This window comes from Hemitrygon akajei, chromosome 25, assembly GCF_048418815.1.
Source record: "Hemitrygon akajei chromosome 25, sHemAka1.3, whole genome shotgun sequence".
NCBI lineage: Eukaryota > Metazoa > Chordata > Chondrichthyes > Myliobatiformes > Dasyatidae > Hemitrygon > Hemitrygon akajei.
The window spans coordinates 27,214,393-27,236,498 of NC_133148.1; the positions used below are offsets into that span (position 1 = coordinate 27,214,393).

Genomic DNA, 22,106 nt, shown 5'->3' on the forward strand with positions numbered 1-22,106 from the left:
AATACGTTGAATTATAAATAGAGTGCGAAAAGTGAGCAAGAATTCTGAGGTAGTGTTCATTGTTCGTTCAAAAATCATGGAAGAAGTTGTTCCTAAAACGTTGAGTGTGTGCCTTCAGGCTCCTGTACATCCTCTCTGGTAGTAATGAGAAGAGGGTGTGTCCTGGGTGGTGAAGGTCCTTACTGATCGATGCTACCTTTTTTTTGAGGAAGTCCTCTGGTGAGGAGGCTAGTGTCCAAGATGGAGCTGGCTAGGTTTACAACCCGCTGCCGCTTGTTCCGATCCTCTCCATACCAGACGGTGACTGGGTCTCTGGCCCAGAACGCCTTGTACGTGTTTAACCTGGTTGGGACTCGTGGGGATTGACCTGACCCCTTCTGGCTCTGGTAATTAACCCTCCCTCACTCCCCAGGATGCCGTGTGTAGGCTTGACCTGGGTTTGCCAGAACTCTGACTGGTGGGGTTCACTCCAGGTTGGAATGTGTTCAGTCTGGAGAGGATTAACCCAGCACTCTCTGTCTCTGAGTCGCTTCTGGGGTTTGGGACTGAGTCAGTGATGGATCGGGGCCGGCAGGAAGTAATCCTCTCCCTCCTGCAGAACGCCATCATGTTCGGGAAGAGACGGCACACCGATGTGCAGTTCTACACAGAGGTTGGAGAGATCACCACAGACCTGGGCAAACACCAACACATGCACGACCGCGATGACCTTTACGCTGAGCAGGTACCAGGGGGTGAGGGTGGCTGACGGGTGAGGGCACGGTGTCCTGAGAAGGGAGGGGGTGAAGTTGACAATGTCTGAGGTGAGGAGGTGGTGGGGAGCATACCTGGGGGTTGAGTTGTTGGTCAGGGGAGATCCTAGGACTGACTTCTCCCACCTCTGCCCACAGCTGGAGCGGGAGATGAGGCACAAGCTGAAGACGGCCTTCAAAAACTTCATCGAGAAGGTGGAGGCACTGACCAAAGAGGAACTGGAGTTTGAGGTCCCCTTCCGCGACCTAGGGTCAGTCTGCAGTCCTTCCCCTGCATACCACCGCCTAACCCCCCCCCCAAGCTACCTGTGGTCAGTCCACAGTTCCCCAGCCGTCCCTCCCAACCCTCCATCCGTCATCCACCCTACAGCTGGAGTCTGTTGCCACTTCTGGTCCTGTGCTGCCATCCTCCCACCCCCACCTCATCTATTCCACCCAAACCTCCCCTCACCCCATCCCTCCTGCCACCCCCCACATCATCTACTGCACTCAAACATCCCCTCATCCCACCCCCAACTCATCTATTCCCCACCCAAACCTCCCCTCACCCCATCCCTCCCCCATCCCATCCCCCACATCATCTACTGCACTCAAACATCCCCTCATCCCACCCCCAACTCATCTATTCCCCACCCAAACCTCCCCTCTCCCCATCCCTCCCCTCTCATCCCATCCCCCACATCATCTACTGCACTCAAACATCCCCTCATCCCACCCCCACCTCATCTATTCCACCGAAACCTCCCCTCACCCCATCCCTCCTGCCACCCCCCACATCATCTACTGCACTCAAACATCCCCTCATCCCACCCCCAACTCATCTATTCCCCACCCAAACCTCCCCTCACCCCATCCCTCCCCTCTCACCCCATCCCTCCCCTCTCACCCCATCCCTCCCCTCTCACCCCATCCCTCCCCTCTCACCCCATCCCTCCCCTCTCATCCCATCCCTCCCCTCTCATCCCATCCCTCCCCTCTCATCCCATCCCCCACATCATCTACTGCACTCAAACATCCCCTCATCCCACCCCCAACTCATCTATTCCCCACCCAAACCTCCTCTCATCCCATCCCTCCTTCTGCCACCCCTCATATCCCCATTATTCTTCTCTTTTTCTCACTGTCCCTCAGTCTGTTACCCTGCCCCGGTGTCTCTTCCCCTCTCTCATCCACCACAGTCTCTGACAGCGCTCTCCTTTTCTTCCCCCCAGGTTTAACGGAGCCCCCTACAGGAGTACGTGTATGCTGCAGCCCACCAGTAGTTCCCTGGTCAACGTAACGGAATGGGTGAGTGCGTCACTCTGTCTCGCTGGCACCTCAGTGTTTCACGAGTGTTAGATTTGGCGTGGTCCCTCCCTATCGTAGGTCAGTCCCACACTGGGAGCATTGTGCACAGTTCATATCTCCCTATCTGGGGTCAGACCCACACTGGGAGCATTGTGCACAGTTCATATCTCCCTATCTGGGGTCAGACCCACACTGGGAGCATTGTGCACAGTTCATATCTCCCTATCTGGGGTCAGACCCACACTGGGAGCATTGTGCACAGTTCATATCTCCCTATCTGGGGTCAGACCCACACTGGGAGCATTGTGCACAGTTCATATCTCCCTATCTGGGGTCAGACCCACACTGGGAGCATTGTGCACAGTTCATATCTCCCTATCTGGGGTCAGACCCACACTGGGAGCATTGTGCACAGTTCATATCTCCCTATCTGGGGTCAGTCCCACACTGGGAGCATTGTGCACAGTTCATATCTCCACTGGGGAATACAACTATTGTAGTTCAAGGTTGAAATATGTATACATTATGCAACCTTGAGATCCATCACTTTACAGTCAGCCACAAAATCAGAAACCCAAAAGAACTCATTTTTTAAAAAAAAAGACCCACACCCAATGTGCAGAAAGGAAAAAACAGAAATCATGCAAACAATAAAAGTAAGCGAATAGCATTTAGAACAGAAGTGATTCCATAGGCACAACCCAGAGCAGGCCCACAGCCTCAGCCTCAGTGCACTGAAGAGCAGAGTAAACGTCACAGAACAGCACAACCCTTGTCTCTGGTCCTGACACCCCACCTTACTGGCTTTTTAAATCGTGCAAACATTGGGTCATTCCTTGCACTAGGACCTGCGCCCCGTCACATTGATGCGTTCTGGGCCTGGACCCTGCTGCCACGTTTTGTCCTGTACCTGACCTTTCCAAATCGGTCTGGCGCTTAGATCAATCAAAGCTCACTCTCGGTTTTGGTGGGTAGACTCCGAAACTCCTCTGCTTCAACTTCTCTCCACTTTGTACTCCAATTCCATCTCGGACATGCCTCCACCTTGCTCCCGCATGCATGGTTCTGCCCTCGATTCGGCCTTGCCTTTGTTTGAGGTGATTTTTGTTTTACAGAAAACACGTTATTAATAAAGTATTTAGTTGTATTTCTCACTTTGAAAACCGCCAGTAAGTTGTCACTCATTTTCAGTAGAGCTGGAGTCGTAAATGTCATTGGTGAGGCCGTTGAAGTGCTGTGTATACTTGTGGTCTGCCTATCTTAGGAAAGACGTGGCTCAACTGGAAAGAGTGCAGAGAAGGTTTATGAGGACTTCGCCAGAACTAGAGGGCCTGTGTTACAGTGAAAGGTACCAGAGGGAAGTACTGGTAGATACAAAGCAGTCTTTATTCAACAAAATAATCACAAATAAGCTGACAGTCCTTGGAGTCACGAGAGAGAGACCCTTTCAGAACAAGAGGTCTGCCTAGCACAACATTACATGATATTTTATATGCTGAAGACCAAAGGACAATTCAGGCTAATGTTCAAAGGATAATTCTGTATTTACAATGCTTCCTTTGAATTACATGTAACAGTTTCAAATGCTTGGATCTCCCGACCATCACACCTCCCAGTTCACGCCTATATTACAGACACATAATGACACACAAGTAATGAATTTAAGTCACCATTGTCTGTCCAATTGACCTGCTTCACAAATCATAGGAACTCATTGTTCAGAGCTGCATATTAGATTTAATTCATAGTTCATATTTGAACTTGAAGTCAGATTAAGTTATTTGCTCTAAAAATCTCTCTTAAAAGCCATGACTAAAGGGCCATATTATAGTGAAAGGTTGGCCAGCCTTGGTCTTTATTCCTTGGAATGTAGGAGAACGAGGGGCGGCCTTTAGAAGTGTTAAATATGACAAGAGGCGTAGGTCAGGTGGACAGTGACGGTCTTTTCCCCAGGCTAAGGGAGTCCAAAACTACCAGGCAGGTTTAGAGTGAGAGGAAAGTTTTAATAAGGACGAGAGGCAACTTTTATTCCACAGAGGGTGAAGGGTGGGTGGAGTGAAGTGTCAGAGGAAGCGGTTAAGGCAGATACTACAGAATCATTCAGGAAGCACTTGGATGGGTACGTGGTGGGGGCATGGGTTGAACATAGGAAGTTGGGACTAGCTTGGTAGGCATCATGTTCGGCATGGACTGTTTGGGCCGAAGGGCCTGTAGGCCTGCAGTAGCCGGCAGTTCTGACGTATCTCCTGCTGTCGTTGCAGCCTCCGTTCGTGGTGACATTGGATGAGGTGGAGCTGGTTCATTTTGAGAGGGTGCAGTTCCACCTGAAGAACTTTGACATGGTGATCGTCTACAAGGATTACAGCAAGAAGGTCACTATGATCAACGCCATCCCCGTCGCCTCTCTCGACCCCATTAAGGAATGGCTGAAGTACGTGGTGTCAGTGGCTCTCGACTGGGACTGTGTGTGGTGGGACAGTGCAGGGGGATCTTCACATTCTGACCCTGGGACGGTGTGGAGGGAGCTTCACTCTGTGTCTTATCCTGGGAGTGTGTGATGAGAACTTCACTCCGTGACTGGCAAAAACTATGTTTATTGCCGATTTGCAATTATATAATAATACCACAAACACAGACTCAATGACAAACTAAATTAAAATGTTCCTGTCATTGTCAAGAATAACATTTATCCCCTGTGGTACCCATGGACACTGTGTGTGTCTTTTCTTCACGGTTACCGAGGCACACAGACTGTTAAGTCGTCAATGCAGGCAAAATCCTATGATGCCCACTCCAGGATCCACGGATAGTTGCCTTTGCCAGTCCCAGGAGCAAGTGTACTAGGGCATCCTCCTCCCTTTACTGAGTGATCAGATATGAAGAGGGTGGGACCAGAAGGCAAGGAGCAGCCCCTGCAGATGTCTGAACGGTGTCTGCAGCCTCACACACTCCATGTTCATGTGGTACGCGGTCTGTAGAAGCGATCAACAGCCAGGAGATTTGTGAACTTATTGCGGGACACTGCCCTGTGCAGCAGCCTCCGTCCCAAGTCCACCATGTGCGTGAGGCGGACACCCTCGTAAAATGTCTTCCGCTGGCATCTCCCCCTGTTGCATGTCAGGATGGTGAACATGAGCTAGGAAATGGGTGTGGAGCAGTAACCGATACAGGTACCTCCTACCTGCATCCATGAATAACCGTGGGCGTTCGTGAGAGACGGCCCAAGTTGCATGGGAGCAGCACCCAGCTGAGCAGAGGTGAACCCAGTCGCTGCAGAGACGTGAGCCACAGCGACACCTGATGAGATGGGGCCTCAGCCAGGATGCCGCCTCCTGCCACCTGAGGCAGACGGGCAGTGTGGAGGGAGTTTCACTTTGCCACTAACCCGGGGAGTCTGTGACGGGAGGGGAGTGGGGAGGTAGACCTGCCCTCGCCGCACTGAATTGCTCTTCTTCCGACGACAGCTCATGTGACCTGAAGTACACTGAGGGCGTCCAGTCCCTCAACTGGACCAAGATCATGAAGACAATCGTGGATGATCCAGAGGGCTTCTTCGAGCAGGGGGGCTGGTCGTTCTTGGAGCCAGAGGGAGAGGTAAGGAGGGAGCAAGTTCTCTAATGGCCCCTGCACCCCTAACCTGGTCTCCCTCTTTCTCCTCACCCCAGTCCTGTGCTGTTTGTGCCCCCACCCCCCCCCACGCCATTCACTCCCTTTTCACTTTCCCCGCCAGTGCGTTAACTGTTGTCTCTCACTCCACAGGGCAGTGAGGCCGAGAGTCAGGACTCGGAGTCAGAGCTCGAGGACGAAACCTTTAACCCCTCGGAAGACGACGACGAGGCGGAAGATGAGGACAGCGATGAGGATTACTCCTCGGAGACCGAGGAGTCTGGTGAGTGTGTCCATCTGAGCAGGAGTGGTGAGGAGGGAGGGCCGGCTGTCTCCTTGATGTAATGTTTTCCTTCCCTCTCTCGGTGCACGTGAAATCTCTGGTGTAGGGGAGTGGGTGGGTGGGGAGGGCAGTCTGTCTCCCTGGTGTAACGTTTCTGAGCAGAGGAGAGGATGGTGCAGAGTGTAAGGGTGATGATGAGGGAGAGCAGTCTGTCTCCCTGGTGTAACGTCTCATCTTGTTCTCGCAGTGAGTGAGGAGTCTCTGGGCAGCGAGGAGAGCGGCAAAGACTGGGATGAGTTAGAAGAGGAAGCTCGACGAGGTGAGTAACGACTCGGCTAAGGCTTCTTCCCTCCCCGGACAGTAACAGCTCCCTGTTAGCCACAGGTGAGTGCAGGTGTCACACTGCCCCCTGCAGCAATCCTCCCTGTTCACTAAACATGTCCCAGCCCTCTCTGCTTTGCCAAAGTGCTGTGGGTGCACGTTATACTGAGGGCATCAACAGGCCCCACACAGGAAGCTGAGGCACAAGAGAGCCAGGGGCAACTGGATCCAAGGTAGTCTTGGTGACAGGAGGCAAAGAGGATAAAAGTTTTTTCCTGATCATCAGTCTGTGACCTGTAATGGCGAGGCTTTACCGATCAGAACACATTCGGAGTACTGTGAGCAGTTTTAGACCCCTTATCTACAAAAGAATGAGATTCAGTCCTTTGCAAGGGGGGACATAGGGTCAGGAGAAGTAGAGTCTGTGTGGATAGAACTGAGGAACAGTAAGGGCAAAAGGACCCAAATGGGTGTTGTCTACAGGCCACCAAACAGTAGCATGGATATTGGGTGCAAGTTGAATAGGGAGTTAACATTGGCATGTGGCAAAGGTAATGTCGCAGTAGTTATGGGGGATTTCAACATGCAGGTGAACTGGGAGAATCAGGTTGGTGCTGGATTTACAGTTTTGGTCTCCAGGGTTAAGGAAGGACATCCTGGCTGTAGAGGAAGTGCAGCGTAGATTCACGAGGTTAATTCCTGGGATGTCTGGACTGTCTTACGCAGAGAGGTTAGAGAGACTGGGCTTGTACACGCTGGAATTAAGGAGATTGAGAGGGGATCTGATTGAAACATATAAGATTATTAAGGGATTGGACAAGATAGAGACAGGAAATATGTTCCAGATGCTGGGAGAGTCCAGTACCAGAGGGCATGGTTTGAGAATAAGGGGTAGGTCATTTAGGACAGAGTTAAGGAAAAACTTCTTCTCCCAGAGAGTTGTGGGGGTCTGGAATGCACTGCCTCGGAAGGTAGTGGAGGCCAATTCTCTGGATGCTTTCAAGAAGGAGCTAGATAGGTATCTTATGGATAGGAGAATCAAGGGATATGGGGACAAGGCAGGAACCGGGTATTGATAGGAATTGATCAGCCATGATCTCAAAATGGCGGTGCAGGCTCGAAGGGCCAAATGGTCTACTTCTGCACCTATTGTCTATTGTCTATAAAAGAATGTGCTGGCATTGGAGAGGGTCTAGAGGAGATTTATTACAGTGACCCTGGAATTAGCATCTTGTGATATCACAGGTGAATGGAGTTTAATTTTGTTAAGTGTGAGGTGATTAATTTTGGGACAGCAAATTAGGGTAGGACTTCTGGAGGGGGAGTATCGTAGAACTGAGTGACTTAAGGGTGCAGGTATGTGGTTCCCTGAAAGAGGCATCACCGGGTGGTGGTGAAGGCTATAGAAAAGGTTACTAAACTGGAAAAAATAGAAGGACAAAGATGAAAGGGAGATTTAAGAGGAACCTGAAGGGCTGCTTTTTCACCCGGAGGAGGGGTCCGTATATGGAGTGAGTCAAAGTGGTTCAGGTAGTGACATCAGCAACCTGTAAAAGGCACCTGGACAGGTACAGCACTGCACAAAAGTCTTAGGCACATGTATATAGCCAGAATGCCCAGTACTTTTGCACAGAACTGTATTTGGCAGCATGGAGCAGAGAGTGAGTTTGTAAATCTGATGGGTTTTGGGAATGGTGAGGGTGGAGTGCCACGGGAGGGGTGGCAGAGAAGGATGGTCTGGGGCTGGTGTCAGTTCAGACACACCCAGCCCTGAGACACCAGGCAAGGTCATTTGATTGCAAACAATTGGTTTATTGATCATTACACAATGTCTCTCTGGTGTTTCCCGCTCCCTCCCCTCTCCCTTCCCCTTTTCCCAACCATGATCCCCCTCTACCTGCCCCCTTCCCACTCTCAGTCCACAATAGAGACCCATATCAGAATCAGGCTTATCAACACTCACATATGTCGTGAAATTTGTTGGGTTTTTTTGCAGCTGCAGTACAGTGTGATACATAAAATTACTACAGTTGTGCAAAAGTCTTAGGCACCCTAAGACTTTGTGGCTAAACCTTTTGCACGGTATTGTACATGGATAGGAAAAGTTTTGAGGGATATGGGCCGAACACAGACAAATAGGGTTAGTCTGGTTGGGCCGACTGGCCTGTTTCCGTGGTGTTTGACTGTGACTCAGTGCAGCCTGGTCTCCTTGACTCCATCCAAGGCTGGCTTGATGTCGAAGGCAGATACTCTGTTCTCACTTGCTTCTATCCATGTTTGGAACGAGACCCTAACAAGGCAAGGAGCTGAGGGACCTTGGCCGAACCCAACCTGATCTGGGAGAAAGTTCTCACTGAACAGTTTCATCATTGTTGCCTGTGACGAAGAGGATTTGTTTGTTTCCTGTCCGGGCTGGAGGACTTTACTGACGGGAGAGACTACGCAGGCTGGGACTGCTTTCAGTGGAGCGAAGGAGGGGTACAAGTTTGAGAATCTTTCTCTCACAGTAGGATGTAGGTTAAGGTGAGGGGTAGGTGATACTTGGAATTTGCTGATGGAGGACATTTTGGAATCAGGCATAGTCATCACGTTTAAGGGACATTTAGACAGACATTTGAATAGTCGGGGTGTAGAAAGACACAGAACGAAAGTGTTTCACCCTACAATGTCTGTGCCCAGTGTGATGCAGAATTAAGCTAAATCCCTTCTATCTGCACACCATCTTTCTCTGAACATCCACGTGCCTGTCTTAGTAGCCTCTGTCATATCCGCCTCCACCACCACCCCCGGCAGTACATTCCAGGAGCCTTCTACGTCTCCTTAATCCTCTCGTCTGCTCTCTTGTATCAGGCATTTCAGCGCTCTGGAATGAGCGCAGAAAAGATTTATGAGGACGTGAAGGCCGAGAGATTCCAGGAAGATTTGTTTACACAGATGGCATTCAAGAGGCTCAGGCAACATGATTGTGCAAGAAATGAAGGGGAATGAGCATTGTAAAGGCTGAACGGACTACTTTGGTTATTAAATTGCTAATTAACTCAGCACAGCATTTTTGGGCCAAAGTATTCCTGTGTTCTGTGTTCAGTGTTGCCAGGACTAGAAGGACTGAGTTATAAGGAGAGGTCTTTATCCCATGCAACGCAGGACAGTGAGGGCCTTGGAGATGTTTAAAATGACTGGAGCTGCAGATAAGGTGGACGGTGACCGTGTTTTACTTCGGGGTAGGGGAGTCCAAAATGAGTGGATACAGGTTTTGGGTGAGAGGGGAGAGATTTAAAAGGGACCCAAGGGGCAACTTTTCCTGGTGAGTGTGTGGAATGAGCTGGCAGAGGTAGGGTCATTTCAGAAGCACTTTGATAGGTACATGGAGTGGAATATGGGCCTAATGCAGGAAATTGGGACTGGCTGATTGGCCACTGTGGCCAAAGGCCCTGTATCGGTGCTGCACTTCTCTGTAACTGTGTGGTAGGGGAATAACAATGCGGGCCATCTGTCTGTCCACCTCAATCTTCTAAACCTCAATCAGGTCTCTCTGCCCCTCTAGAGAAAGCAGTCCAACCTCCCCTTGTAGCTCATGCCCTCTAATCCAGGTAGTGTCCTGGTGACCCCCTACTGCAGCCGTTCGAAAGCCCCGTCAACCCTCCCTGTAAAGTAGAATGGATGGTCTTTAGCTGGATGGTGTTGGTGGGGGTTAGAGTTGTGCCTCGTGTATAACCTCCCCACTCTTCTCTTTCCCCCACCTCAGCGGACCGGGAATTCCACGACGAAGAAGATGATACCCGCAGCCGGAAGCGGAAGGGTTCCACTACCACCATGGGAAACAGGAAACGGAGGCGGAAGTGATCTGTTCCCCCACCCTCTCCCCAACCCCCTCCCTGTCCACCTACCTATTCTCTGTTAATATGCCATGGACCAATTTCAAATGTGACAATTTCTAGAAATGTGTTGGGAGAGGTCTCTCTCCCCTCCCCTCCCCCTCTACAGAGCCTCCCACTCTCACCCCTCCTCCCCCCCCCCCCCCCCCCATTGGAAAGAGTAGCTCTCCCCCTCGGTGTGTGGGGTGGGGGGTGCTTGGGCACTGTCCTTCCTGACCTGTGTGTATGTGTGTGTGCACGCTGACCCTGATCTGTGTGCACACCGTGTGCGTGCTGTCTCTCATTTCCGCTTGTGACTGTGTGCGTGCGCGTGCGCTTGGTGTCTTTGTCCCCCGGGTGTGTGGCCCTGTGGAGGGGGTTGTGTGTGTGCTGCCTGTGTCCCCAGCACCCTCTCTCCCACCTCAGTGGTTGGGGTGGGAGAACTCAGTTGGCTGGCTGGTGCGGTGAGGGCGTCTGCCATCTGGAACAGGAGTGTATCTGCAGAGAGTCCTGTCTGGGTGAGGTATCCTCATGGAACCAGCCACTCCAGTATTACCTGGACCAGACACCTGACCCTGTCTGAGCCGGAAGGGCAGCATCTTGCTCTAACACCCCCAAACCCCCACCCTCCCGGCAAGTTGGTTCGTTCGCGCCTACATGGGAGAGGTCAGTGGCGTCTGGTTGTGGGGGGGCAGCACCGTCCAGCTCTTGTCTTTGTGACCTGGCGTCCGGGTCCCGCCAGGCCAGGCGAGACGGTGTCTGCATGCTGCCAGGTGAGATGCACCTGGGAGTGGCGTCTAGGTTCTGTCAGAGGAGACAGTTTCTTCTGAATCGCGGCTCCTTCCCCTATTTTTTGTTATTTTTCATTTTGATTGTTGTGAGTTTTTTTCTCATTAAAGTACAATTTATATAAAACAGACAGCAGTGTCTCCTGTCTTTCTCTCCCCTCCCGCAGACCCTGGTCAGTCTCACTTACTGGGTTACAAGCTTTGGTCTCTTCGCCCTGCCCCTTCCCCACCCTACCATCAGTGAACATCCAGCAACGACACTTGCACAGAGTCTAATGGGACAACAGATCTCCCAGACACTGTGGACGAGCCAGGAAGGACGGGAGTCGAGGGCCGTGGATGTGTGTCAAGTGGGCTGGGCTGGCGGGAATATCTATAGGACAGCGATACACCGCACAAACATGATATGTGCCAAACACAATGCCACATCAGCAAAATCCCTTCTGATGAAAGTGTCCACATCCCTCCATTGTAGCTACCTCCACCATCATCTCTAAATAACTTGCCCTATGCATCTCCTTTAAACTTCTCATCTTAACTGTATGCCCTCTGGCATTAGACAGTTCTAAGATTCAAAGTCCATTTATTTTGAAAGTATGTTTAAGGCATACAACCCTGAGATTCGTCTCCCCACAGAGGGCCACTAAACAAAACTCTGCAACCCATTCAAAGAATAACATCAAATTCCCTCCACCCACGCACAGAAAAATAATTCGCTCAAATGCTATGGATAAGAGTGAAAAACGCAAAATTGAATAGAGTTCAGCTCAGTATTTGTTCCGGAATATTAAGTGTGTAGTAGAGGAAGGTGGGGCGGAACAAGTGATAAGGAGGACTCGTGTACAGAGGGATGGTCTGACGGAACATGGAGTTAAATGTGTTGAAAGAATAAGTAAATGTAGGAAGGACAACAAAATTCTAGGGGTGTATAGCCCGATGGGAGTTCGGGGAGCTGAGTTAAGCACAATAGGCAGCGATTCAAACAGAGAGAGGAGAAATGGGCTAAAAATTCTATATCTGAATGCACAAAGTGTCAGGAATAAGGCGGATGAGCTTGAAGCTCAGGTTCGAATGGGTAACTATGATGTTGTTGGGATAACGGAGACATGGCTGCAGGGAGATCAGACCTGGGAAATGAATGTACAAGGGTATATGTGCTATCGTAGGGACAGAAATGTGGGTAGAGGGGGTGGGGTGGCCCTGTTGGTGAGGAATGAGATTCAGTCCTTTGCAAGGGGGGACATAGGGTCAGGAGAAGTAGAGTCTGTGTGGATAGAACTAAGGAACAGTAAGGGCAAAAGGACCCAAATGGGTGTTGTCTACAGGCCACCAAACAGTAGCATGGATATTGGGTGCAAGTTGAATAGGGAGTTAACATTGGCATGTGGCAAAGGTAATGTTGCAGTAGTTATGGGGGATTTCAACATGCAGGTGAACTGGGAGAATCAGGTTGGTGCTGGACCACAGGATAGGGAGTTTGTAGAGTGCCTACGGGATGCATTCTTGGAACAGCTTGTACGAGAGCCGACCAGGGACAAGACTATTCTGGATTTAGTGTTATGTAATGAACAGGATTTGATAAGTGATCTCGCAGTAAAGGAGCCATTAGGAGGTAGTGATCACAATATGATAAGCTTTTATCTGCAATTTGAGAAGGATAAGGGCAGCTCGGAGGTGTCAGTGTTGCAGATGAACGGGAAACTATGGAGCCATGAGGGAGGAGCTGGCCAAAGTTGACTGGATGGATAGCCTAGCAGAAAAGACAGTGGAACAGCAATGGCAGGCATTCTTGGGAATAATGCACAAGGTGCAAAATCAGTTCATCCCCCAGAGAAGGAAGGATTCAAAGGGGGGAAAGGGGCCTCAGTGGTTGACAAAGGAAGTCAGAGACTGCATAGCATTAAAAAAAAGTAAATATGACAGAGCTAAGGTGAGTGGGAGGACAGATGATTGGGAAGTTTTTAAGGAACAACAGAACTTAACTAAAAAGACAATACGGGGAGAAAAAATGAGGTACGAACGCAAGCTAGCCAGGAATATAAAGGAAGATAGCAAAAGCTTTTTTAGGTATGTGAAGAGAAAGAAGATAGTTAAGAACAATGTTGGGCCCTTGAAGAATGAATTGGGTGAAATTGTTATGGGAAACAGAAATGGCAGAAGAATTTAATGAGTACTTTAGATCTGTTTTCACTAAGGAAGACACATGGATCCAGATGTATGGATGGGCCAAGGACATAGGGTAACAGAGGAAATGAAACAGATTGACATTAGGAAGGAAACGGTGATGAGAAGACTGATGGGACTGAAGGCTGACAAGTCCTCAGGTCCAGATGGTCTGCACCCTAGGGTACTAAAGGAGGTGGCCCTGGAAATTGTGGATGCATTGGTAATCATTTTCCAATGTTCCTTAGATTCAGGATCAGTTCCTGAGGATTGGAGAATGGCTAATGTTATCCCACTTTTTAAGAAAGGAGGGAGGGAGAAAACAGAGAACTATCGACCTGTCAGCCTGACATCGGTGGTGGGAAAGATGCTAGTCCATTATTAAGGATGAAATAGTGGCATATCTAGATAGCAGTGATAGGATTGGGCCGAGCCAGCATGAGTTACCAAGGGCAAATCATGCTTGACTAATCTGTTGGAGGTTTTCGAGGATGTAACCAGGAAGTTAGACGGGGGAGATCCAGTGGATGTAGAGTACCTCGATTTTCAGAAGGCATTTGATAAGGTCCCACATAGAAGATTGGTGGGTAAAATCAAAGCTCAGGGCATCGGGGGGAAGGCATTGACATGGATAGAAAACTGGTTGGCAGATAGAAAGCAAAGGGTAGCGGTGAATGGGTGTTTCTCGGAATGGCAGGTGGTGACTAGTGGGGTGCCACAGGGCTCGGTATTGGGACCACAGCTGTTTACCATTTACGTTAACGATTTGGATGAAGGCATAGAAAATAACATCAGCAAATTTGCTGATGATACTAAGCTGGGTGGCAGTGTGACATGTGATGAGGATGTTAGGAGAATTCAGGGTGACTTGGATAGGCTGGGTGAGTGGGCAGATACTTGGCAGATGGCGTTTAATGTGAATAAGTGTGAGGTTATCCACTTTGGGAGTAAGAACAGGAAGGCAGATTATTATCTGAACGGTGTAGAGTTAGGTAAGGGAGAAATACAAAGAGATCTCGGAGTCCTTGTTCATCAGTCACTGAAGGTGAATGAGCAAGTGCAGCAGGCAATGAAGAAGGCTAATGGAATGTTGGCCTTTATTACAAAGGGAATTGAGTACAAGAGCAAGGAAATCCTCTTGCATTTGTACAGAGCCCTGGTGAGACCACACCTGGAGTATTGTGTATAGTTTTGGTCTCCAGGGTTAAGGAAGGACATCCTGGCTGTAGAGGAAGTGCAGCGTAGATTCACGAGGTTAATTCCTGGGATGTCTGGACTGTCTTACGCAGAGAGGTTAGAGAGACTGGGCTTGTACACGCTGGAATTAAGGAGATTGAGAGGGGATCTGATTGAAACATATAAGATTATTAAGGGATTGGACAAGATAGAGGCAGGAAATATGTTCCAAATGCTGGGAGAGTCCAGTACCAGAGGGCATGGTTTGAGAATAAGGGGTAGGTCATTTAGGACCGAGTTAAGGAAAAACTTCTTCTCCCAGAGAGTTGTGGGGGTCTGGAATGCACTGCCTCGGAAGGTAGTGGAGGCCAATTCTCTGGATGCTTTCAAGAAGGAGCTAGATAGGTATCTTATGGATAGGGGAATCAAGGGATATGGGGACAAGGCAGGAACCGGGTATTGATAGTAATTGATCAGCCATGATCTCAAAATGGCGGTGCAGGCTTGAAGGGCCAAATGGTCTACTTCTGCACCTATTGTCTATTGTCTATCTGCAGACCGTGCTCATTCAAAATTGCCCACCCTGGGGAGAAGGATTCCAGCTGTCTGCTCTATGTACGTTTCATAATTCTTACAAACCTCTATCAAGTCTCTCCTGTGCTCTGAAGAAAACAACCCAAGTTTGTCCAACCCCTCCAGGTAGCAACCTGGTATAAAATGCTGGTGAAACTCAGCCGGTCAGGCACTATCAATGAGGAATAAACAGTCGATGTCGCGGCCCACGGTTCTCCTGATGAAGGGTCTCAGCCCAAAACGTCGAGAGTTATATTCCCTGTATTGATGTTGCCTGACCTGCTGAGTTCCTCCAGGAACTTGTGTTGGCGCAAAGTATTCCAGCAGATCTCGGTGAACCTCTCCACATCCTTCCTGTACTGGGGTGACCAGAGCTAGACACCATATTCCCAGCTGCCCTGCCCTACGAAGGTAGCATTGCCATGAACATCTACCACCTTATCAACCTGTGTGACAAATTTCAGGGAGCTGTGGACTTCAACATCTTCTCTGCATGTCAACACTTAAGGGCCCTGTCCCTTTAACCTCCCAAAGTGCGGCACCTCACACTTGCCCGCGAGGTGCAACTGATCGATATACAAAGTACATTTATTATCAAAGAATGTATAAATTATACAACCTTGAGATATGTTGCTTACAGGCAGCCATAAAGTAAGAACCCAATTAAAGAAAAACTACAATAAAAATAAAAGACCACAACACCCACTGTGCAAGAGGAAAAAAAACAAATGAAGTGAACAATATTCTGAACCCCAAAGTAGGCGCAAACCCTCGCTTACCAGTTCATCGTTCTGGCAGGCACAGCAGCCGGGGCAGTTTTCATAAACTCAGTGCCACGGAGAGAGAGGGCAAGGGATATCCTGCTGTATCCTTTGGCAATCTGCACTCTCCACAATAGTGTTAAATAAACTCTTCTTGGCTTCCATCCGGGTACAGGTATCAATTATAACCGACATTTCGATGACGAAACTCAGCCACCTTCATCAGTAGAGGTGGCAGAGTTTGTCATTGAAACATCGGTTATAATTGATATCTGTACCTGGCTGGAAGCCCAAGAAGCATTTATTCATCATACACGCTAAGAAAGCACTAGCTCCTTTTCTCAGTTGTGTTTCTGCAGACATACCCACCCGTCTATATTTTCATCTGGGCTATTTATACCAGAAACCTCAGAGATTCCTGTGGAACACCGCCAGTCATGGACCCTCCAGTCAGAATAAGTCCCATCCACTACTACCCTCTCTAGGGGCAAACTGAATGTGAAGCCAAACACACAATTCACTGTGGATCCCGTCCATCTTAATCAGGATGAGCCTCCCATGAGGGACCTGGTCAGACACCTTACTAAAGCCCATGCAGGCAACGTTCATAGCCCTTCCTACATCAGTCACCTTCACCATCTCAAAACTTCCAATCCAATTAGTAAGATGTGACCTGCCCTGCCAACTGTCCTGGATCAGGCCATGGTTTTCCAAATGCTCATCAGTCCTACCACTAACATAAGACCATTGTCTATAGTTTCCAGACTATTCCCTATTTATCTTGGGCATACAACATGGAAACAGGTCTTTCAGCCCAACTTGCCCAGGAAGATAGTCCCACCTGCCCAGGCCCCTCGAAACCTCTCCTATCCATTGGTCATCTTCTAAATGTTGCTAATGAGCCCACCTCAACCACCATTTCTAGCACCTCGTTCCAACTGCTGTGTGGAAAAGCTGCCCCTGATGTCCCTTCTAAATCTCTCACCTCTGACCTTCAATCTATACCTCTTCAGCACCCCCACCCCCTGGGGATAGAGAGTGATTTCACCCTAAGCTCTTGTGATCTTATATGACATCATCCTCTGAATCTCCTGTGTTTCAGGGAATAATATCTTGGTCTTATAAGACAGGTGCCCCAAGTCCATCCTGGTAAATCTTTTCTAGTTAAATATCTTTCCAAAACTGAACACAGTATTCCAAGGGCAGCCTCATCGACACCTTGTGCAACTGCAACAGGACTTCCCGACTCCTGTACTTCCCGACTCCTGTACTTCCCGACTCCTGTACTCGACGCCTAACACCTTCACTGGGGCGAAGGGAAAAAGATCTGTTGAATGGGGTAGGGGGTAGGACCTACACATCCAGGTGTCCCAGTCACAGACCAAGGACTTGGAAGAAAATCTCCTCAGCGAGGGGTGGGTGGGGGTGAGGTCCAGCCGCCACCGAACCTCAAGCATTTGGAGGGAGGTGGCAGCGTATGGACAGAGGGTCGAGAGGAAGAGATCAGGGAAGGGCCAGTAGGGCCCGGGGCGCCGAGTGGACTCCAGCGTGCAAGCAGGGCGCCGAGTCGTCAACCCGGGACGTTCCGACGGACGGAGCTCACGGCCTTGCTGGAGAACTCGGCGGAGACGGCGCGAAGAGCTGGCGCTCCCTCCACAGAGAGGGAGAGCGTTCCGATGACTTCCGCCTCCCGGCTGGCGTCCAAAACTAGAAAGCAGGGAGAGAAATCCAGTCAGTCCAGGCGAAGGGAAAGAGGCTCCCGCTAAGCAGGGAGCGTCCAGGGGATTGTATGTGGAATGGGAAGATCCGCGGATGTATCCTAGATCCCCGACAGGGGGTTACAGGCTAGGATATGATTCGTGGGTCTGAGGGGTCTATGTATGGAATAACAGATCCCCGGTAGTGGGTTACAGGCTAGGATATGACCTGTGGGTCTATGTATGGAATAACAGATCCCCGGTAGTGGGTTACAGGCTAGGATATGATTCGCGGGTCTATGTATGGAATAACAGATCCCCGGGAACAGATGACGGGGGTGGATTCTAATCCAGAGGTTTGGGGGAGTGGGACACTCACTGTCAAACTCCTGCTGAATGATATCCTGTCCGGTTTCATGGATCCTAGCCAACGGGATGTGGGAATATCCAATATCCACGCATTCGCCATCGTCCTCCAGCGGCTCGCTCACCACCGTGAACAGCAACCTGCGAAGCCACACGATACGTGGGACAGGGGTCTCTCCCCGGCCCGCAGGACCCGAATCCAACACGGGCACCTCCCCCCCCACCTCCGCGTCCCCTCCCTACCTGCCGAGGCCAGGCTCCCCTCCTTGCAGGTGCGCGTACAGGAATTGCCGCTGCTGGGCGTCGTGCTCTGGGTCCAGGGGAATAACTGAGGGTAGAGAGAGTGGGTGGGCACAGAGACACATTCTCCCCCTGCCTAGCAAGCCCCTCTCTCTTCCCCAGAGCCCTCTCCCCCTCTTTCACCCCTTTTCCCTCTATCCCCCTCCCATCTCCACTGTATCCCCACCCTCATTTCCCCTTCCTCTCTCCCTCACTCACTTTCCCTCTACCCCCATTCTCAACCAACTCTTCCACCACCTCTCCCCCATCTTTTCCCTCTCCCTCATTCTCCCCACCCACTTGCCTCCCTCCACCTACTGTGCCCGCTCCCTTCCCAGACTCACCCCTACTCCAGTGGTAGTATATTCTCTCCCCCCGGCGAGGAGTGGGCAGGGAGGTGGGGGTCTCGTCCCCGGCCACCCCCGTAAGCCAGAACTCCACGAAGAGCTGCCGGACGTCAGGGTCCTTGGCCGGGGGGCAGTCGGGATGGAGAGAGAGCCACAGCACCTCGATCCGCAGACGCTGATCCTTCTGGGGGGTGGGGAGCAGAGGCTGGTCAGCACAGGAGAGACCTCCACACTCTCTCTCTCTCTCCCCCCACCCCCAGCCCCTCTCCCTTCTCTTCCTTCCTCCCTCCGTGCTGGTGTCCTCTCACCCGTAATCTCATCCACTCTCCTCTCTCACCTTCCCGATTCTCCCATCCCACTTCCCCAATCCCCTCTCCCTTCCTCCCTCGTTCCCAACCCTTTTTATGCCATCGACCAATACCATTAAGCAAGGGGTCCATGGACACCAGGTTGGGAACTTAACTCCTGCTGGGCTTTAATCTCCTTCTTGTTACTCTATAAACACCACAGCCCTCCCTCCCTCTCCCCTCTCCTCCCCCCCTTCTTTCTTGTCCCTCTCTCACTCTGCCCATCTCTCCCCCTCTCTCTTACTCCTCTTTCCCTTCTACTTTCTATTCTCCTCTCTCTCCCCACACATTTCCCCCTTCTCCTCACCCCTCTACCCACTTCTGCACCCTAGCCCCTTTCCATTCCCCCCCCCCAACAACCCAGCCAGACTGACCGGTCTCGGGCGACTCAGTGGGAAGTGGATCAGCTCATCGCTGTCAGACGACTGCGTCTCCCTATTATCTGGCGTCTGCGTCTCGATATCCACAGTCTGTCTGGTTTCTGGGAATTAGGGAGTTCCATCTTTAGTTAACTCCAATCTTCTCCACACCTCCCAGCCTGTAACCCACGTCCAGGGATCTGTTATTCTATATATAAATCCCCAAACCCTTATATCAGATCCCAGCCTGTAACCCACTCCCGGGGATCTATTATTCTATATATAAACCCCCTGAACCCCTGGATCAGATCCCAGCCTGTAACCCACTCCCAGGGATCTGTTATTCTATATATAAACCCCGTGAACCCTTGGATCAGATCCCAGCCTGTAACCCACTCCCAGGGATCTGTTATTCTATATATAAACCCCCTGAACCCCTGTATCAGATCCCAGCCTGTAACCCACTCCCAGGGATCTGTTATTCTATATATAAACCCCCTGAACCCCTGGATCAGATCCCAGCCTGTAACCCACTCCCGGGGATCTGTTATTCTATATATATACCCCCTGAACCCCTGGATCAGATCCCAGCCTGTAACCCACTCCCAGGGATCTGTTATTCTATATATAAACCCCCTGAACCCCTGGATCAAATCCCAGCCTGTAACCCACTCCCGGGGATCTGTTATTCTATATATAAACCCCCTGAACCCCTGGATCAGATCCCAGCCTGTAACCCACTCCCGGGGATCTGTTATTCTATATATAAACCCCCTGAACTCCTGGATCAGATCCCAGCCTGTAACCCACTCCCGGGGATCTGTTATTCTATATATAAACCCCCTGAACCCCTGGATCAGATCCCAGTCTGTACCCCACTCCCGGGGATCTGTTATTCTATATATAAATCCCCTGAACCCCTGGATCAGATCCCAGTCTGTAACCCACTCCCGGGGATCTGTTATTCTATATATAAACCCCCAGGTCAGATCTCAGCCTGTAACCCACTCCTGAAGATGTGTTATTCTGTGTTTAACCACACGCTCCCCCCTCCCCCAAACCCCTGGATCTGATCTGTTTTGTAGTTTTGTTGGCGTCTCTTTGCCTGATCGTCCTGGCCTGCCTTCGGATCCTCCTGTGCTTTACCTTCCCGCGCTCCTCTGTTCCGTGCCGGCCTCTCCGTGACGGACCGTCCGTGAAGCTCGGGATGGAGACGGGCGCGGATCTGGAATGGAGCGGAGGATCCGAGTTACCTCCTGGAATCTCTGCGGACCTGTCCCCTCCAATCTCCCGGGACCATCTTGCTCGATCGCCATGTAGATGGCCAACACCCTCACACCGATCGAGGCTATTCAGCAAATCCGACCCTCCTAAACCCATCTGCTCCAGTCCCGTCTCCCCCGACTCTGCAACGCACACAAAATGCCGAAGGAACTCAGCAGGCCAGGCAGCATCCAGGAAAAAAGTACCGTCGGCGTTTCGGGCCGAAACTCTTCGGCAGGACTGACTGAAATGCTGACTGTACTTTTTCATTGACGCTGCCCGGCCTGCTGAGTTCCTCCAGCATCCTGCGTGTGTTGCTCTGGATTTCCAGCATCTGCAGATATTCTCTTATTCCTCATTTCCGGGATGTGCCAAACTTGGCTGGCATCTCTGACCCCACCCTGAACCCAAACGTTAAGCCTGAACACAAACCCTAAATCCTGAACCCAGAACCCAAATCTGAACCCTGAAAAAACACTAAACGTGAATCCCGAACCCTCGGCCCAACTTCTAAACACAAACCGTGAATCTAAATTGTAAATACAACCCCTAACCTAATCCTTCTCTGGCCCCTACCCAGCCTCCACTATCTACCCCATCCTTAACTATAACCCCTCACCCTAAATCAGCCTCTTCCCTGCCTCCCGACTCCCACCCTGACATTGATTTCTCCAAGTAACTCTGCACCCTGCCAAACAGGCTGAACCCTGAACCCTCCCCCAGTCTCTCTGGGGCTCCCGAAGCCCGGTCACCTGGGTGGGATCTGGCTGATGGCTCTCCGTGGGGAGGTAGATCCACTGGGGATCTCCCTCCTCGTCCAATCCGATGCCCTCGTTCTCCGGCAGGGTGAGTCTCATCGTGTACTCCAGCCAGCCAATCAGGCGAGCGGAGGGACCGGCGTCTGTAGGGTGGGTGGGGAGACGGAGCGAGGACAGAGAATGGCCAGGTAGGGGAGAGAGAGAGAGGCAGGCGAGGGAGAAGGGGAAAGAGAGTGCGAGGAGGAAGAGAGAGGGGGTGGGGAGACGGAGCGAGGACAGAGAATGGCCAGGTAGGGGGGAGAGAGAGAGGCAGGCGAGGGAGAAGGGGAAAGAGAGTGCGAGGAGGAAGAGGGAGGCAGGAGAGGGGAGGAAGAGAGAGGGGGTGGGGAGAGGGAGAGTGGACAGAGAATGGCCAGGTAGGGGAGAGAGGGGTGGAAGGCGACAGGAGAGAGGGGCAGAGGTGGGAGTACAGGTGGAGATTGAGAAAAGAGAAGAGGGGAGCAAGAAAAGTGGAGGGAGGGAAGAGAGAGAGGAGGAAGAGAGAGGCAGGCGAGGGAGGGGGAAGAGAGCGAGGAGGAAGAGAGAGGCGGGAGAGGGAGAGTAAAAGAGAAGTGGGAGAGGGGGAGAGAGGAGAGATGAGGGGGGATGCAGAGAGGGTGTGAATGTAGTGATGGGGGAAGGAGGTAGCGAGTAGGAGAGCGGGGAGAGGCAACAGGGAGAGAACAGAGGTGGGGAAAGGAGGGAGACAGAGGGAGAGAGACAGTAAGAACAACATGAAACATTACTGACAAGTCACGGCAGACTTTAGTGAGAAATTTTGACAAGGTCCCACATCCAGGTGGGATCGATGGTGAACTGGCCATTTGGACTCAGTGTTAGTTTCAGAAGGCAGAGGGTAGCAGGTCGATGGGACTTATTCTGGCTGGAGGTCTGTGACTCGCGGTGTTCCACGGGGATCAGGCCCTCTGCTGATTGTGAAGGGTCTACCCGTGGGTGACCCGGATGACAACGTAGACGGTGGCTGAGGCAGCTGGTGGGTGGTATGAAGACAGCCAAATGATACAAGATGTTAACGATGAGTTACAGAGATGGGCCCAGAGGTGGCAGATGGAGTTTAATCAGGGCA

At 51.0% G+C, this 22,106-nt stretch overlaps 2 protein-coding genes across 2 annotated transcripts in view; one reads left to right on the forward strand and one right to left on the reverse strand.

The window, feature by feature from the left end:
- The window catches only part of supt16h (SPT16 homolog, facilitates chromatin remodeling subunit), a 38,085-nt gene extending 27,063 nt beyond the window's left edge, over nt 1-11,022 (forward strand). The window contains exons 19-26 of the mRNA XM_073029221.1: nt 599-724; nt 891-1,003; nt 1,964-2,039; nt 4,301-4,470; nt 5,504-5,633; nt 5,799-5,928; nt 6,176-6,247; nt 9,995-11,022. Coding sequence (XP_072885322.1) covers nt 599-724; nt 891-1,003; nt 1,964-2,039; nt 4,301-4,470; nt 5,504-5,633; nt 5,799-5,928; nt 6,176-6,247; nt 9,995-10,092 — 915 coding nt within the window. The 3' untranslated portion in view covers nt 10,093-11,022. The remainder of the gene's footprint in view (nt 1-598; nt 725-890; nt 1,004-1,963; nt 2,040-4,300; nt 4,471-5,503; nt 5,634-5,798; nt 5,929-6,175; nt 6,248-9,994) is intronic.
- A 3,510-nt stretch (nt 11,023-14,532) lies between these two features.
- Nucleotides 14,533-22,106, reverse strand: part of LOC140716468 (X-linked retinitis pigmentosa GTPase regulator-interacting protein 1-like) — a 24,604-nt gene continuing 17,030 nt past the window's right edge. The window contains exons 10-16 of the mRNA XM_073029222.1: nt 20,975-21,123; nt 20,106-20,184; nt 18,975-19,081; nt 18,251-18,437; nt 17,871-17,955; nt 17,641-17,768; nt 14,533-17,271 (exon numbers count right to left, since the gene is read on the reverse strand). Of these exons, the coding sequence (XP_072885323.1) occupies nt 17,135-17,271; nt 17,641-17,768; nt 17,871-17,955; nt 18,251-18,437; nt 18,975-19,081; nt 20,106-20,184; nt 20,975-21,123 (872 nt within the window). The 3' untranslated portion in view covers nt 14,533-17,134. The remainder of the gene's footprint in view (nt 17,272-17,640; nt 17,769-17,870; nt 17,956-18,250; nt 18,438-18,974; nt 19,082-20,105; nt 20,185-20,974; nt 21,124-22,106) is intronic.